Below are 18,979 nucleotides of genomic sequence, written 5' to 3' on the forward strand. Positions count from 1 at the left end.
TTCTTATTTTTTATTTTTTTAAAATATTTTATTTCATATTATTATTTTTTTAAAATACATCACATTTGATTGTTAAAAATTACAGTCACTTAAATCAATTATTATTAAAAACCATCACAATCAGCAACAAGCAACTATTACTATTGGCAAATTTTTAACTATAAAATTAATTTTTAAATTAACATAATCAAATAATTTTTTATTTTTGTTGAAAAATAAGTTTAAAAATTATATTGTAAAATAGTTTTTAAGAACAAAACTGTAAAAAAATTAAATTAAATTAAACATAATTTACTGTGACAAAAGAAGTTCAAAGTGATTTATTAAGTATGTTACCTATTTCTCCCGAATCATGTTTCGCCTGTCAATTAATCAGTTAATCTGGGCTTTCTTCTCATCTTTCCAAGTCTCAGTGCTCTTTGGCCAGAAACGAAATGGTCTCATCTTTGCGGCTAGGTTTTCGATTCCTTCTCGCTTTTCCCCTTTCGATGAAGCCGCGTGGAGGTATCCGACACTCTTCTACCAATCTCATATGAAGACGTTTTTCTCTTCTGCTACTTCAAGGTATGCCTTCCCGAAATCTCCTCTCTTTCTGCAGTCCTCTCGATCTAGACCCTTCTTTCTCTCCCCTACGCCCTCATTCTGCAATTTTGTGTTCATTCCCATTTTCCAAACCCTAATAGCGTCCGAGACTCCGTGGCTTTGTTCAATCGCTTGCTCTCCATGTGTACCCCGCCCTCCATTGTCGAAATTAATAAGATTTTAGGATCACTTGCAAATGCCAGACACGACCAAGTAGTTATCTCACTTTCTGCCCAGGCGGAACTGAAAGGATTTCAACCATGTTTAATTACTCTGTCCATTTTGATCAATTGTTATTGTCATGTGGGTGACATGGCTTCTGCTTTCTCTTCATTGGGTAAGATTTTCAAGTGGGGTTGCCAACCGAATACTGTAACAACGACTACGTTGATGAAAGGACTCTGTTGAGAAAAGGATTTTGCTCAGGTTCAGTTACTTATGGAACCTTAATTAGTAAAGGGCTCTGTAAAATTGGAAAAATTGTTAAATTGCTCCAAATGACGGGGAGGCAGATAATTAAAACTAATCTTAATTTGATTATGTATAACAGAGCCATGAATGGCTTTTGTAAGGAAGGGCTTGTAAATGAGGTATTTGAATTATGTTCTGAAATCATCAGGCAAGGAATATCTCTTGATATTGTCACTTACAACATTTTAATCCATGGTATTCTTTGCATCAACCAAATGCAAGATTTTCAAATGAAATAGCCCTAAGAGACAATCACTCCTGATCTTTATGCCTTTAATATACTAGTGGATGCATTTTTCAAAAGAGAAGGATCATAGAAGCTCAATCTATCTTTGCGAAGATGTTCAAATGCTTTATGAAATCTGATGCTGTATGAAATCATCAATTCTTTGATGATTCAATTCTTTGATGAATGGGAGCTTTATGGGGAAAAATGTTAAAGAGTCAAGAGTACTATGAATAAGATGATGAACACGGGCTTGGCACCTATCGTTGTGAGTTACAATATATTGATTAATGCATATTGTAAAATAAAATTATTGGATGAAGCCTTGGATCTTTTTAAAGAAATGGGCTGCAAAAATTTGGTTCCTAATATTATCACTTATAGCGCTCTCATTGATGGCTTGTGCAAAGCAAAGAGAATGTCACGTATGCAAGATATTGTTTATGAAATGTGTTGCAATGGTCAAGCTTCTAATATAATAGCCTACAACATTTTGTTGGATGCATTTGGCAAAATGAAGCATCTTGATGAGGCAGTTGCATTATATCAGCAAATTGTCAACTGATGAATACAGCCTACATTATAAGATACTGATCGATGGTTTGTGCAGAGGAGGTAGGCTAGATTTTGCACAGGATATCTTTGAATTCTTTTTGAATGAAGGCTATCATCTAAATGTCTACTCTTACAGCATCATGATGAATGGACTTTGGAAAGAAGGCTTGTTTGATGAATCATTGACCTTGCTTTCAAAGATGAAAGAGAGTGGTTGCCTTCCAAATTTCGTGACGTTTGGAATGCTTATACAAGCTCTTTTGAGGAAAAATGAGAATGATAGGGCAACAATTCTTCTTTATGAAATGATAGATAGAGGTCTTCTTCAATGGTAAAACAAGTTCAAAGGCTCTATTTTGATCGATAATATGCTTGTACTAGTGTTGATATTTGCCTAAAGTTTTGAGAAAAGTTATTGGATTATTCGTCCTTGTGATTTCTGTTGAAGAAGTTCTGTTTTAGTCATGTATTTGTTGTAGTTATTTTAACATCTTGTTGTAATTCGATTGGTTATGGATTAATATAGGCCTGTTCCTTCTTTCCTTATAGCTCTGTAAATACCCTGTATCCCTACTTATCATGTTGAATACTTCGCACACAAACACACTTATCAGATTGTTGCATTCCTGTATTTACAATCTTAGGGTTTTGGTGCACAAAAGGATTTACAATCCTTACAAGAACTTAGCCTTCAACATTTTTCGCTAGCGTTTATGTCACCTTTTGCACTTCATGCACTCGTTGAATTTGGAAGTTAAAGTTTTGTCTGATCTCTTTAAAACTCATCTTAAGTGGTTTTTTAGAAATATGTATTACTTGCTCCTTGAATTTCACATGCACTAATTCAACTTCATTGGAATTTGTATGCTTTCTGATAAAACAGAATTGTCCATCAATATGCTACACTTTTCATAATGGATTTCATTCTTGGCTTAATGACTACTAGATTGGCTACTTTGTTGTCCACAGAAAATCTCCCTCACTTGTACTTCCTACAATAATCTTCTTCACCTGATTTCCTGGCCATGGCATTCTGTTTCTGCTACATTTTCACCTTCACAAGCAAGGAATGCAACAATTGATTGTTTCTTTGAAGTTTGAACACAGCTTAAATGCTGCTTTTAAGTATTTTTCAATGATTAAATATATTGGAAATGTTCATACTTTGATAATCATAAAAAATAAGTTGCTAATATTGTTTTCTTTTTATCTTTTTACAATGTATACTCTAAGTTACTAATTGATATTATGATGATATTTTAAATTTGTTGTTTCCTCAATGAAAGGACCCTTGTGGCATCTAGAAGACCATGTTATAATTTTATGGAACACGAGTTATTCAGTTAGAAGCATTCATAATGTATTTCCGTGATTCGTGGAAGAATTTCAATTTTTTAAAGATTTTAATTACCAATAATATAAATAATGACTCCTCGAAAGTTAATGTGATATAAATAATGACTCCTCAAATGTTAATTTCCTTTCAAATTACCTACTTAGATCCTATGCATTGCGTTTCATTAATGGCCACACCTTCGGTTTTCCAACTCCTTGTACATAATTCACATGATTAGATTTTCTTTTTTCTGATTTTTCTCTGGTTATCCTCAGAAAAACCAGCTGAGAGAGAAAAGTGATTTTGTTATTTTGATGTGGGGGTGGGTGGAGTTTTAAATGAAAACATTATCAAGTGACAATAAACAAGGAATAGATAAAAAAACAAGTCAATTTAAATCCCAAAAACAAAGATAGAAATTTATTAGAAATAAAGTGAGAAACTGAAAACTGAAGTTTTATTTAACTCAGCTTAAAAATGAATTAATTTAAATAGTGGACAGTGGGCCATTCTTTGAATATGTATGCTCACATTTTCATAACATAACTTTTTTTTTTTTATATAAAACTTCATGACATAACTTTAATAAACGTTTTCATAACATTTCTTTGTTGTTGGACATACAAAAAGGGAATAAATCTTTTTACCTTTTTTTTTTTGCGAAATAACTATTGAATTAGTTAAATCTTAAAAAAAAATAAATCTACATCAATCAAACCAACCAAATTGAACTAGATATGAAGTTCAATTAAGTTTGATTTCCTTTGAAAAAAATAAAAGATTAAATGGTATTTTGACTCATGAACTATTTACTTAGATGTGTCTAGTATCATAAAAACAAATGAAATGAAATTTTTTTTCAACATTTAAAAATGTTGACTGGATATTTTGCAGTTAAAAAAGTTAAATTTAATTGTTAGTTAATTAAGAAATTACAAAAAAAGATATAAAAATTATAGAAAATAATGATTGCTTAAAATTGTATTTTAGCTTTTTACATGGTTAAGAAATAAAATTTGTTTTTCATTATATTCATATACATACATACATATATATATATATATATATATATAATTTAGGGAACTTAATTAATATTAAGTTAAGAAAATTTATTTTAAATTAATAAATTATAAAATTTATTTCTAAATCTTAAAAACATCTATGTACATTACAAGAGAAATAAAAAATAAAGGGTTAATGTCATGAGCATTCTATATTATAAACTATTGCACGAATAGCATTTTGGACCTTAAATTTTTAAAATGTACAAAAATTCTCTTTAATTTTTAAATTCTGAGCACTTAAAACCTTATCTTTAAATTGAAAAAAATAGCCATTACTTTTGTAATTTGGGGCTTAGTCAAACATTGATATAGCCTTAGCCCTTGAAAATAAGGACCGTTTTCTTCAACTTAATGGTGGGGTTCATGCATTCAAATTTAGAAATTAAAAAGAATTTTTGAATATTTTATAAATTCAAGGTTCAAGATGCTATTCACTTGTTTAAGATTTAGGATGCTCATTAACCCAAAAATAAAAGTAGTTATATTTTTTTGGGGCTTTTGTATATATAGTCCATATCATAAAATTAAATAAAAGAAATATCTTATCCTTTCTTAAATTTTAAAAATGGCCTTTTTAAAATTTAGTTGATATATAATTTATAAAACTACCCTTTTAAAATTATAACACTTTACTTTTTGCAAATACTCAAAATGTGAGAAATCAAGCAAACGGGAGAGATAAACATGAGCTGCAGTCATGATGGAAGAAATAAGTAGATCAAACTTGAAGATGGAAAGCAGAGCAATGTGAGCAAGCCACAATCATAGTAGTGAGAGACAAATGCAAGGTGAGAGACATTCGACGGTACTCAACCGAATGAAGCACATCGACAAGGAAATAGAGCTACAGAATTTTTTGCAGACTGTGTTTGATCCGTTTTAGACAAATGATTATGTGTTTTTTCATGTTACTAATATATGATACTACATCATTGTTATACAATTGTGTGTCAATAATAAATAAATTTATGTCTGATTGTTTGGTAATGTTGATTTGCAAAAGTATATCAGTGATATATTATTGTATATTGCTGATATACTATCATAAATTAGAAACATGAAAATAACATAATCATTTGTCCAAAATAGATCAAACTAAGTTCATAAAAAATTTTAGATATCTTAGATTATCACAAAAAATCAAATACTTAAAATAATAAAATAAAAAATCATAAACAATGAAAGAATAATGTATTTTCTATTAGTAACTCAAACAAATTTCATAATCAATGATAACAAATAACAAATTATGAATAAATGATTTATTAATTTAGTGAAGATATTATCCATATTAATGAAGATGATAAAAATTTGATGATAGATAATACTCTTTAACTTTCAAAAAATGAAAGATAGAACAACTTTAATTCGGATCTTGAACTACGCAACATAGAATGTCAATTTGATGATGGAGTTTAGTTTTCAATATCAAATCTCAGTTTCATAATATACCAATGAAAAACAAAAGAGAGAGAAGAAAAGTATTAACATATGAGACTTCTCTCCTCTACGATGAGAGAATGATTGTGAATGTACAATTCAATATGTTAAAAATTAGTCACAAGAGATATATTGTGTTTTAATAATATATTCATTATGAGGATAAAAAAAAAATAACATCTAATTGATTTTATGAATGGATCATATTTTAAAATATTAAAAAATTTTATCTATAATTTATAGGAACTGTATTTTTTGAGGCCATTTAGCTAATTTACTCTATTTTTTTAAAATAATTATTTTTATTTTTTTTTTTTGCCAGATATATTTTTATTATTATAATTATCTATTTATAATAGGTCATGTAATCCTATTATAAATATTTTAAATAATTTTTATTAAATTATTAAATTAATATTTACTTAATATTTTACTCTCATTAATTTTTACTATCCCTTCATGTAAAATCTACTTAATTATATTTATAATTATGTATAAATATATTGATTATAAATATAATTCTATATTATAAAGCATTTTATTGGCATCTTGTACCGCCAACTGAACGAGTACCCAAAGAATAAAATTTAAAAAAAAAAAAAGGATTCACTTCCCCTCCTAAAACCCCGGTAGCAAGCGCCAGCCGCCGTCTCCAGCCGGTTATGAGTTATGACTTATTCGACGACAAGAAGATTTCGAGGACCAGAGGTTAGACTTTCATAATGGACGCTCTTCTTGAGATGATTTTGATCGATTCTGGTCTTGGAACACGAATCTATCAGTCTCCTTCTTGATCAGCTTCATCCCGACCGATCTTGTCGTCATTCTCTGATTCTCCTCAGCATTGAAACCTACTACAATCCCCCTTGCGGGAGCACCGGTTAGGCTGTACGCATGACCAATGTATTATAATAATCTCAATTAAATTTGACACAATCAAGAAGTAGGTCCACAAGTAGGTTTTAGTCATTGACTTTTCCGTTACATGATTTTCTTTTGGGGAGTGAAGAATGTGGGGAAATTTCGAATCTATGAAAATGATTGAACTCAACACAATTTTGGACCCTATGACTTGATTTTAATGTGCGGATAATGCATAAGAAGTGAATCATAATCCGGAGGATATTGAAAGGGAAGAAGTCAACAAAAGATTGGAGCTAATTTAATAATGTCAAATGAGTAGTTTGTGGGGCTGTTTACTTTGCATGTCAGTTTTTTCTTAAGAAAAGTAGGCTAAACTGTTGAAGGCATAAATCTCATGAGAGAAATCACAGTAAATATTCAAAATTTCCTGTGCAACCAGATTATGAGGAAGTCGGTGGGCCCAAGAGAATTCTCCTGTACTCTGTAGTTTTTGTTTTAAAAGCCGGAAGGCTTATAATCTTTTTATCTGAATTGTGCGTGTCTAGTATTATTTCTTTTCTGATGTTTAAGCTTAAGGACTTCTCGTCTGGCCCATTTTTGATTTCTTTTCTATTTTTTCAGGCACAGTAGCATTCTTACCTATTCACGAAACAAGCACAAACAGCTTTGGTAGCTGAGGTGCTAATGATGCATCATCTGGTTTTAAGCTTCTAATCTGTTGGTCAGATATTTATAAATTTGAGAACTGTCTCTAATACGTAAATTCAATGGGGGTGCATATGTTCTTGCAGAAGCTATATATGAAATTACATGTTATTGTGAGTTGGCAAAAAATCTATTCAATCTCAAGTTGGGCAGACAGGAAGAAGATGGGTCATGGGAGTAATGTTGCGGTTGGAGGATAGGTAATTTTTATTTGGAAGAGCTCACTGCTTCAGTTGAGACCATTTCATCCAATCCTATTGTATATTTGTTTGGAAGTATCTGAAATAATAATCGTTTTTAAAGAAAATAATAAAAGAGCAGAGAGTTCAAATCGTGCTTAGATTTGGTCCTATAATTTTTATTTTTTGGGGTAAAAAAATTTGGTCCTATAATTTAAATTGTCAGAATATTATTTTCCTTTTAACGTTTCCTTTTATCTACATTACATTGTATCAATTGTGTGGCCAAGCTCGCTTGCAAGGCTGCAACATGTTTGCCTATCAGGATTTCTTACAATTGATCTTCTTTTGCCTTATATTCCACTAGTCATTTTTATATCTCTTTTGGTTAGCACATGTGGTTTGTCAGCATTTTACAACTAATTTGCAAACAGAACCAAATCATAGTGATATAATTTTCCACAAATAAAAGTTACTAACTCAATTATTCCATTATGGTAAACTTCTGCTATTTCAATATCTTGTCATTGGCTGATTATACTTTCAAAATTTCTGCTGCTTAATATTTTTATAGCCACAAAATAAAAAATAAAGTATTAGTTCTGGGTTGGGTTGCCATGGTTTGTACTGTAAAGGATCTTTTTCATCATTTTACGATAACAAAGCAAAAGTTTAATATTTTTAATGGGTAAACAGAAAAATTCATGTAGTTGCTGATACCAAGTAAGGTCATAAAGTTGCATTATCGGGTTGAAGTGAAAGGTTCATGTAATGAATTTGAGCTTTGCCGGGGCCTGATTATAATAGGAATTTGGAAGTTGTTCTGCAAAAAGTGCTTCTCATTTCATTGCATGTCCTCTCTTTTGTATTTAGTATAATTGAAATTTGACTGATTCACGAACAGAATTGTCTACCCTCCAGGAAATAGTCGACTCCGCGATATTCCTTCAGTTGCACGTTAAGATTTAATGATTTCTTGTTTTGTGGGATACACGTGGCATATAATTCGGCTCAAATTCGTAACTTGGAAATTCATTATTGGCTAGTGAAAGTGGAAGAATTTAGTGGGCTGTATCTCTATTATGTTGATGTAGTCAATAAGTGATGCTGAAGATTGTAGAATCTCTCTGTACGATTCTCTGAATGGGGTTGTTACAAAGAAATGAGCTAGCTTTTCCACTGTCCATTTTATATGTGACAAAATGTTGCTATCATCCGAGACCTATGAGATCATTGCATCACTGAACACTTAAGCCGAAAGATATGGTCTTAATGGAGTTTATGTTCTACGTGCTATTGATAGGTTTCACTACTTGTACAAAGGAAAAGTTTTCTTCAACTACACGTTGTATACAATCGAGGAAGTGCCGCATATCTATGTAAGGATATTTTGCTGATGGCTGCAGATGCTCGCCCAATTCAGGTATCATCTTCACACCACTTTTTGATAGATAATACCAATTATAAAATTGTGATGTTACTGTATCTTATCTTTTTGATTAAATGCCAAAGACTAAAATAATCATAGGCATCAGTGCAAAAGAGACAACAACACGCATACTTTTGCAGCCAAAATAATCGACATGTAGTTTCTAAGAATAATTTTAAAGGTGCTATATTCCATCAGGGTCAGTATTAGACCTACTGAATGCAACCCTGCTTAACAATGACCTTTACATTTTGTCCTATACCTAATACCCATAAAGTTTAAAAAGTGAGTTGCACTCCAAGTAGTGGATTTAATTTTTGATTGATGGCATTTGCAACCAAGTCTGAATAATCTAATAAGCTGGGATTTAATTCTAAATTATTCAAGAATAAGATGGTGCGTAAAGAGGTAGCCTTGACATTGCTGGATCAAAAAATAATAATACTAATAGTAGTAATTGTAATGCTAATTGGCAGAGATATTAAAAGTAGGAAGTGAGGGCTTATTAGTAACCTAGGGAATGGTAGGGGGATGTACTCTTCTTGGCGGGAGGTCATGCTCAAAAAGCAGTCTCTCGGAATATTTCAAAGTTGGTTTTCGGCAGTTTTTACAGTTGAGAGGTGAATATAACTTCCAAAAACGGAAACAATTTTTCTTAATATAGGTGACTGCATCAAATCAGAACGCATGAACCAAACAGAGGAATCTTTTTTTTTTTTTTCTTTGGGGGGGGGGGGGGGAGTCATATATTGTTGAAACACAAAATATAGAAGACTCTAAAAAACCAACAGCCTTGATTTAATTAAGACTAATTAGAATATTTCCTTTTTAATGCTTCCAATATTTTTTAATTAAAATTTCTTAAGCAGGATTCTCTTCTTGCTAGTCATGTCATTTACAAGCTTAATTTGAGTTGTGAGTCTGTCAGACTTTTATATCCAACAAGAACAACGTAGTCCAACGATCAACCTAATCTGGATGAGTCAGAAAAATTGGATGAGAAATATAATGGGTAGAACACAGAGTAATTGGCTGATAGATTGGCAATAACATTTCTGTTGAAGCTTCCTCGTTTAAGCAAAGCAGTCTCCATTGACCAAGCTTTTCCGCTTGTTAATTGGTTGGAAGGAGAGTCTGCACATTTGGTTGTTATGTTTGTTGACGAGTTATGTTCCTGGTTAGGAGAGACTAACACAACAAAAACTCCTATATTTAGTTTTGCATTGCAAACATATGCAAGTACAAGAGAATTGAACTTCTGGTACTACCAAAACTAATTCTAGGCAACAGTAAAATTGCCAATAGCTATAAGAAAAGTAGGTAAATCAGGTGAACAGTCAAGGTAGCACTCTGTGCATGAAGGTTGAGACTTTCATATCTGTCTCTAAGGATGCTGATATGCTACCACGTATTGTACATTCTAGTCTTGGTATCATTACATCAACGGATGTATTAGGAAAAATTTAGTTATACCTAGTTTTAGAATTTGTCAGATTTTTTATGACCCCATAATAGCAGAGTACAGATCTGCTAAATGCCTTGCCTTTCTGTTTCAGGTCAGGTGCTCTTGACTTCTTCTGCCCGTTTAATTCGTTACAATACAGAACCCAGGCAGAGATTAAGATAAGCACAGAGGGAGGGAGGGAATTTGGGTGGGGGGAGGTTTTTGTTAACGAATGAAGAAAACGGCTGCAGCGACAGTTACCAATCTTTGGACAGATGGTGGGTGAGAGATTTCCCTCACTTTTTAAACAAGCAATTTCTGCAATTAGGAGGAAAGGTAGGCCAACAGTCAATACAATAACTATTTGACACATTAAATATAACGGAATGTTTATTGTTTACTAACCCGCAAGTCATTTTGGATCAGTAAAGGCCTAAGGGGGTATCGAAATATTTTATCTTATATTTTATTGTATATAATACTCTGAAATGAAAAAGGGAAATCACTCTCAGGTGTCACACAAGGAATCTAAATAATTCCACTAACAACTTTCTAATAGTAATTGACAATTTCATTATAGTAAACTGATAATTTCAGTAAATAATATGAAACTTCAAAGTAATTTTATGATTTTATGGGATTTTTCTGTATTTAGATCCTCATATGGGGACTTAAGAGTGATTCTCTTCCAACCCCCCCCCCAACCCAAAAAATTAAAAATAAAAAAAATACATTGAGCAGTTGCATATTTTACAAGTGATGCTTAGTTGGCGTTACAAGTAATAAAGCGTGTACTTTAACATTTCTCATTCGTTGCAGGCATTGATGTCTTGCATGTAAAGGCTGGCTTTCAAGAGAAAAGAGACTGGTTAGTTGTTTTCCATAGAGACTTTAACATGCTTTATCCGGCTAGTGAACCAATCTGGAATGACAAATTTAATTAAAAGCAAGTTAATTAATATAAATTAATGTAATAATATCATAGTTGCTAATTTGTAGTAATCAGCGAAAAAGTAGTTATTAACATTCTTTCTTGTGTAACATCACCGTGTACTTTCTAACCGATTTGAGCTGCCAACATGCAAGTTTAAACTTCCATAGTCATGCCGACATCAATACTTCTTTTCCGGACAATAATAGGTTAATGGGTTGAGAAAGTTTCAAACAATTATTAATCTATGCAAAAATGATTGAACATACAACAAATAACTTCACAAGTTTTTTTATCAACACTAACTTCAGTTATAAGTTCTTGTTGTACAAGATTGTGTCCGGATCAACTAAAATTGTCATACTTTTAAGTTGACAATTAAAAGCTTTTTCATGTACGTTATAGTTTACAAAATAAAAAATGAAAAAAAAAATGAAATTCCATTTAAACCACATAAATTAGGGATGAATAATATAATGTCTATAACTTGCTTTCAGTATTTTAGAGGAGATAATTTCTATTGTTGGTACGCCTACTTCTTGTATTATAAACATCAGTATTCATTCATACCTTACATTTTGTGTCATAAGCACGAATTTACAATTAAAATAAGATAAATATTTGAAAAATTTAAAATAAATAAACTAAGAACATACGCCAAATCAAACTATATTTATCAAATCTATCTTTTGGCCAAAGATATTTATCAAATCCTGCCATTGGTTTCCTAATATATATATATATATATATATATTATAATTGATTTTTTTGGAGATTGGTTTTGTAAGGATATGAAATTAATTTCTGTAATGCCCACGTGAAATAAAGTTATTATGCGTGAAAATAATTGACTTGAGCATTAATCATTCTGGAGAGGCAACTCTATTATCAAACGTTCCTAAATTATTATTGGTTACAATTGAAAAATCATTTTCATAGTTTCGTGATTAACCGATTGGTGCTGATTTTGGTGGACTAACAATACGATGATGCAGAAGTTTGCTTAAAATTATAGCTGCGATGTCCTCCCTTCGGAATGAATCGTCGGAATATAAAGGGAAAATCTTAAACGTTCGTTTCAAGAGCCTGCAAAATTCTTGTATCAAAAGAAACAATCATAAGATTTGGTGTTGCTCTGGGCATGTAAGAAACAGCAAGAACAAGAAATACGTATTTTGGGGTAGCTTCTCATCAAAAAGTGTGTGATGGCTTTTATTTGTGACAGAATTCCATCTATCACGAAATGAATCTAATGGACTTTTATTGCAAATTTGGTTTTTTTTTTTTGTTTTGGTTACAGTATTAGTTGTGAATAATGTAGCTTGCTTCCATGTCATATAGTAGATATAGGCATCTTCTACACCAACTAGTTAATATATATTAAATCATAAAAGTCTGCACATCGAAAACTTGGAAGGTAGATCTATGTGAGATAAGCTGGCTCAATTATTTGTTTTAAGACTTAACGAGTTAATCTTCAGTAAACATTATTCATTTGGACACGGATTGGTAATCCTGTGTGGCCAAAATATTACTGTTTTCATATCAAATTATAAAATATTTTTAAAAAGATTTTAATATATTAAAAATAAAGAATATAGGACACTTTGAAAAAATTAATATTTTATTAATAGGTTTATTTTAATATTTTTTTCTCTATTTATAGTTAATTTCTCTCCCTTCTCTTTTTAATATATTTAATGATGAGTATTTTTGAAAGTTTATATTTTTGTTTTGAAAATATAAAATTATTAAGTGTATTTAATGAGGTTTATTAGCATGTAAAATTTTATTTAAAAGTGTGTTATAATTTGAGATAGAGGGAGTAATACTTAATTATTGTTGAGAAGATTGAGATCTCTTTTTATTTTCTTAAAATTATATATTAAATGCTAGAATTGCTTAATTTAGAATTCATATTAAATTGATCAACATTTATTAATAATCATACGAGTAATGTTTACACAATTTTACTCTCTTATAATATTGTTTTTTCCCTCTAAATGCATGCAAGCTTGTAATATGTTTTTTTTTTACCAAATAAGAGTTGTTGAAAAGTTGATGAGATTTTATCAAGGAGTTATCCATGAAAGATCAATTTCGCTTCCATTTTGTTTATGAAGCCGAAAAAAGGGATCAATTATAACTCTTTTGAAGAAGGTCTCATTTAATTATATCTTAAAATAATAGTATTAAGATTGGAGGTGTGTAATGCTTTCAAGAGGAGAAGTTAATCTGCAATTTATGAATGAGATAACAAAGAAAAAAAAAAAAAGCTACATATGACTCTGGACTACTGAGAAATTAGATTGTAGTGTAATAAAACAAAAAATAGACATAGCCAAAAAAAATGATAAACAAAATTCATAAAATATTGAATTAATAAGAAAAGTTTATAAGCAAGTATGTTGAAAAGTTGCTGTTTGTCTACAGTGAAGAGCGTGGTGCTAAACGAGTCCCGTTTGGTGTATTGATCAAGTGATGAGCATTCAGACCGTTCAGATGAAAATTTTAAACGATTTCAATTTAATTTAGGGTTAGTTTTTATTTATATTTATTAATAAAAATTATAAAATTTTAATAATCTATCTTATCATAAATATAAACAATATACACTTTGGATGATCTAATTTAATATTAATTTTTTAAAATTTTATAAATTAATTGTCCCAATATATTCTGGACAGACTGGATCCATCTAGTCAATTTATAAAAATTTTAAAAAATTAATATTAAATTGAACCATCCAAATTAAATTTATATTATCTAGATTGATGTTAAGATAAATTTATTAAAATTTTATACTCCCTCCATCTCAATTATAGGATACTTTTAAAAGAGTTTCTTCATTCTAAAATATAAGAAACTTTAAATAGATTAAGATTTTATTAAATACACCAATTTTAAATTTGACCTTTTATCTCTCTATAATTAATTTCCATCACTTCTTTTTTCAATATATTAAATGATGGGTATTTTTTAAAAGTTTATATTTTTAGTTTTAAAAAATAAGGTTGTTAGTATATTTATAATTAATTTATTGATGTGGAGATTTTATTTAAAAATATTTTATAATTTGAGACGGAAAGAGTATCTTATTTTAAAAAATATAAAATGCAAAGTGAAAAATTTATATCGCCCAATTTGGTCTGATGAGCACCGAAACCAATCAGGCGCGAAACTGCCCTTGATGGTTTGTTATGAAGTTGGATTCACGTTTTTTTATTTCCCTGATCGATCTCTTTTGTTACGTGAGTCATCAATCTTTAGTTGGTTATAATTAGAATTGGATTAATTATTCTTTATCTTTATGGCTTTATCGCACTTTAACATTAATTTGACCAAGTCTCATTGGTTACCCTTAATCAACATCTAGCTTAGCTGGTATATATCCTTGGTCATGGTTTTCTGCGTTAATGGCTTCTGTGTTACTCTCCGTCTCTAGTCTCCAATATAGGACATTATTAATAACTAATTTATGCTTTTTGTTTTTTGGGTAAAGTTATATTGAAACTTTAATCTTTACAAAAATACATACATACATATGTCTAATTGTACTTTTTAAATTTCTTATATAAGTATTTTAATAGTAACAATTAAAAATTTCAATGGACCATTTTAAAATGAATAATAAATGAAGAGGTATGGGTATAATTGAAAAAAAAAATTATAAGAACTCCTACTGGGCACAAAAAGTGCTTTCAACTATTTTACTAGAATCAATGATTGACAATTAACTCATTAAATATGTCTTAAGATAAAAAATGTCCAACTTTACCCTTGTTACAAATAAGAAGAGAGATACATAGTTTATGATGAGCCATAACATTAAGTTTACAATAGGAGTAAAATTTGAAAATGATAATAAATAATTCTCTATGTGTTTTATACTTATTCTATCCTAAATTATAAGATACAGTTGAAAAATATTCGTCATTTCAAATATAATACACTTTGACAAAACTAAAGTTTCATTAATAATATTTTCCTATTATATTCTCTCTATTTAATATTCTTTCATAAATGGTGTGTTAAATAAAAGGCATTTTTAAAAATTTATATTTTTATTTTTAAAAAATAAAGTTGTAAAGTGTATTTAATAAATTTTATTGATATATTTAATTTTATTAAAAATATTTTATAATTTAAAATGAAGAGTATCAGCTAAGGTCTAAATAATCTTTTTGAATGTGCCTTGTAAGGAGAATAAGAGAGAGTATTTTGGATAAAGTAATGATTTAAAAAATTTCCTATATTATGGATCATAGGGAGTAATTATCTGCAACGAGTGTGTTTCAATTCTTTGTAAGTTATAGTTCAAATTAAATTACATAAGGCTAATTTAGGTGGTAAAATTAAAATAGAATAAGATGTAAGAATTTATGCTGTAAATTTAAATGCATGCATGATTGAGCTCCTTCAGGTCTACCCCTGAAGTCCGAGTCTCCCTTATCATCTTGAATTGATCATGTTAGAATAAATGATTTCTGGTCTATATTTTCAATGGTTAGGTTATAAATATGCCATTCATTCCAAGAATAAACCTTTCACATGAATATCATTTGTTCCGTTTAAGGAGGGAAAATGATTGTGCTTTTTCTTTATAAGATGTAGCTTTGACATATATTTCTGTATGACCTCATATTTTTAATGTGAATCTAGATTACTTCATTATTATAATATTCAAATTCAAATCAAGAATTTGTGTGTCTATCTGGATACCGAAATTTTGACAAATAAAGGAGGAAAAAAATGTTCGTTCCTCACATTCGTGCGTGTTGAATATTGACTCATTTAACACCTTTAAATTAAACCTTTAAATTATACATTCTTTAACTAAAACAAGTTTCACACTAGCTAATATTTGATGCTTTCTGAATCTGTAATTAATGCCGTATTGAAAATCAAATAAATTAAAAGAGTCATGTCTGTTTATACCTACCCACTAACTGGGTCTCAACCTCTTATACAAAACGTAGGTGGATATGTCCTATACATATATGTTGATGATATATATTTTCGTACATACACACTTAGCACCCACTTCATGAGGGGTGTACATGCTGTGATATATGCTTGAATTAATTACCTTTATGAGTGAATATTGGGAAAATCACCGTAGAGTATCACATAAAAATTCTAATTAATTCCCAAAAAATCCTACCAAATGCACAAATGATATGAGATCTCTAGAGACTTAGTTATGAATAGATTAGACACAACGACCAATTTGTCTTGGTTGAGTTAAAGGAAAGAGGGATACGCACCTTTTTCAGATCAAGGACATTTTGGTTAATTTATAGAATATCTTATTTCCAGCTAAGTTCATAGGGAGCTAAGCTATTTGTACATTTGGTGAAACTTTTGGATAATTATAGTGCTTATGGTGGAGACTTTATAGTAATATTTTTAAAATTAAACTAGATATTAAACTTAAAAGGTCAATAATTTATGGTTTGCATGGTCCAACTAAGTTGAATTAATGATTGAATCGATGATATAATAATTAAATTAAAAAATTATATCTGTATATAATAATTTAAATATAAGAAATAAATATAAAATTGTTACTTAATTTAAAAAAACTAGATATTTTAAGTTTATCATGACTTAACAGATCACATGATACAACATAACATCAAATAATTAAAAAAATTGATAAAAATTTTTTTTTAAAAAAGAAAAAGGGCATGTTTTTGAAAATTGGATTTGGTTCTTGGTTTGATCGCTGGTCCAAAGTGGCCCAATCCTATCTCCAAACTCTCCAAGATTTTTTCAGCTTGATTGAGTCGTTAGCCTGACCAGTCGACGGTCTAACTGATCCGATCTTCTGGTTTGGTTTGATTTTTTAATCATTGCTTTATAGTAGTGATTTTCCCATGAATATTTTTGGCAAAATATAACTTTTGGTCCTTGATTTTTTTTTCATTTATCAATTCAATCATGCACCAAACTTGAAACAATTCAATCATTATAGTTTTGTAATTTAGAACAACTCAATCCCTATATATTTCTTAACTCAATAAATTGTAAGGATTGAATTGTATTGAGTCAAAGATCAATGATAAAACTAATACTCTCCTTTGTCCTCATTTATAAGGTATTTTGGCAAAATTATATATATCAATAAAAGTTTATTAAAATAGTTTACAATCTTAATTTTTCAATAAACTTCCAAAAATGCCATTTATTAATAAGAAAGAGATCAAAGGAAAATTATTTATGAAGTACAATAATGAGGATAATATTAAAATAATCATCGTTAATAAATTTTTTTTTTTTCAATCATCTTATATATTGAGACACCAAAGTAAAATATCTTATAAAATAAGACAGGGGAATAATTGGGAGAAAGTTTAAGAACTAAAAGTCATGTTATCCCAATATGTTTTGTAAAGACTAATGTTATTAACTGCCTGGAATTAATTATTAAGAAGGCACTTATTAATAATGTTGATCAATAAGTTATAGATTAATTAGTAGCTAGTTTGTCTGTAAAAGAATGTGACATGCATGACTCTCTATCTACATGGATTGCCCCGAAAAATGAAAGGAGAAAGAGGGGCATAATGGTAAATAAGAGGAAGAGGGACAAAATTAATAATATAGAAGTCAAAAAGGTGGTAGTTTGTAGTCTATCCACGTGCAGTTGTGAAGATTGTAAGATAAAATGTTATGTTAGTTACGCCTGAAAACTTATCAAAACCTAAAACACATCCTCCTCCCTCCCCATGACTTCCAAATATTTTGTCTAACAACATTACCAAACCCCACATTTATTTATTTTTATTCTTTTGTCCTACGTATATCGATCTATACATTAATTAATATTGGATAGACATAAAAATTTTAAAATATAAATCATTATCAAGTTCTACGAAATTAAATTACTTCCTTGTGCTTCTTGAAGTATATATATTACTAGATTATTTTGTCTTTTCAGATATTACTTTGGTTTTTTTATTAAAAAGTAGTAATAAATTCAAAAAATATATGGAGAAGAATAATTTATCAATTTATAGAGGGCATATAAATTTATTTTTATAATTTTTAATTAAGAGGAATTTTAATTTTTTTAAAAAAATACTTAATTGTCAATCCTCTCAATACTACAATAGTTATTGTGATTATTTCAGTTAAATAAGCCAAAATATGGGGATTACATATATTCAGTTTTTTTAATATTCTATTTTACATATTTATTTCTGTTAAATCAAACAGTAGATCATATATATAAACGTGCACCTTAATTAGCCACCAAATGACGTTACTCTAAAAGAAAGTTGAGACCTCAGAGAGTCTTGGGACGTCTCTAGTGGGCTTTTATATTCACACATAATAATAATAACAATAACATGATATCATATATTAATCAAGGCAAGCAAAGTGGTATACGTTTTATTTTTACATGTTGATGTCAGAAAATCAAATCAACCCGTCTGCAAAAAAAAAAAAAATTGATATAGTTTGAATGTAATGAGATTGGGGAATGCATAATAAAATAAAAAATGGAAAAATGATCGAGTGAGAGAGGCTTGGTGGGTTATAAGTAGACGTTGTAGGTTAGAAACTTGGAAATTAAAGACGTTGAAAGCAGAACCAAACTCGCTCCACTAAGCAACCTCTCTTTCTTTTCTTCTTTATTTCCCCAACATCCATCCCACATATACACCACACCACACATTAATAATATATGCGTCTCTGTGTCCGTGTCTCTGTGTGTGTGTGGGTATATATATATAAGAGTTACTCA

At 29.6% G+C, this 18,979-nt stretch overlaps 1 protein-coding gene and 1 long non-coding RNA gene across 5 annotated transcripts; both read left to right on the forward strand.

Annotated features, from left to right (window-relative positions):
- The first annotated feature begins 352 nt into the window (after window positions 1-352).
- Window positions 353-2,380, forward strand: LOC129296102 (pentatricopeptide repeat-containing protein At5g02860-like). The gene is made up of 2 exons (XM_054934700.1): window positions 353-564; window positions 1,890-2,380. The coding sequence occupies exons 1-2, from the start codon at window positions 353-355 to the stop codon at window positions 2,167-2,169; spliced, it is 492 nt and encodes a 163-aa protein (XP_054790675.1). The 3' UTR covers window positions 2,170-2,380.
- A 3,899-nt stretch (window positions 2,381-6,279) lies between these two features.
- Window positions 6,280-10,492, forward strand: LOC129296101 (uncharacterized). Of its 4 annotated transcripts, none has more exons than XR_008589690.1 (5): window positions 6,280-6,577; window positions 7,160-7,216; window positions 7,330-7,443; window positions 8,726-8,845; window positions 10,408-10,492. It is a non-coding gene; the product is annotated as an uncharacterized LOC129296101 (long non-coding RNA). The 4 variants fall into 4 exon arrangements; XR_008589692.1 differs by having other exon boundaries at window positions 6,280-6,562; XR_008589691.1 differs by having other exon boundaries at window positions 6,280-6,554.
- Window positions 10,493-18,979: the final 8,487 nt, after the last annotated feature.

This window comes from Prosopis cineraria, unplaced genomic scaffold, assembly GCF_029017545.1.
Source record: "Prosopis cineraria cultivar Desert tree isolate PC_DT_omini unplaced genomic scaffold, ASM2901754v1 PC257, whole genome shotgun sequence".
Taxonomy (NCBI): domain Eukaryota; kingdom Viridiplantae; phylum Streptophyta; class Magnoliopsida; order Fabales; family Fabaceae; genus Prosopis; species Prosopis cineraria.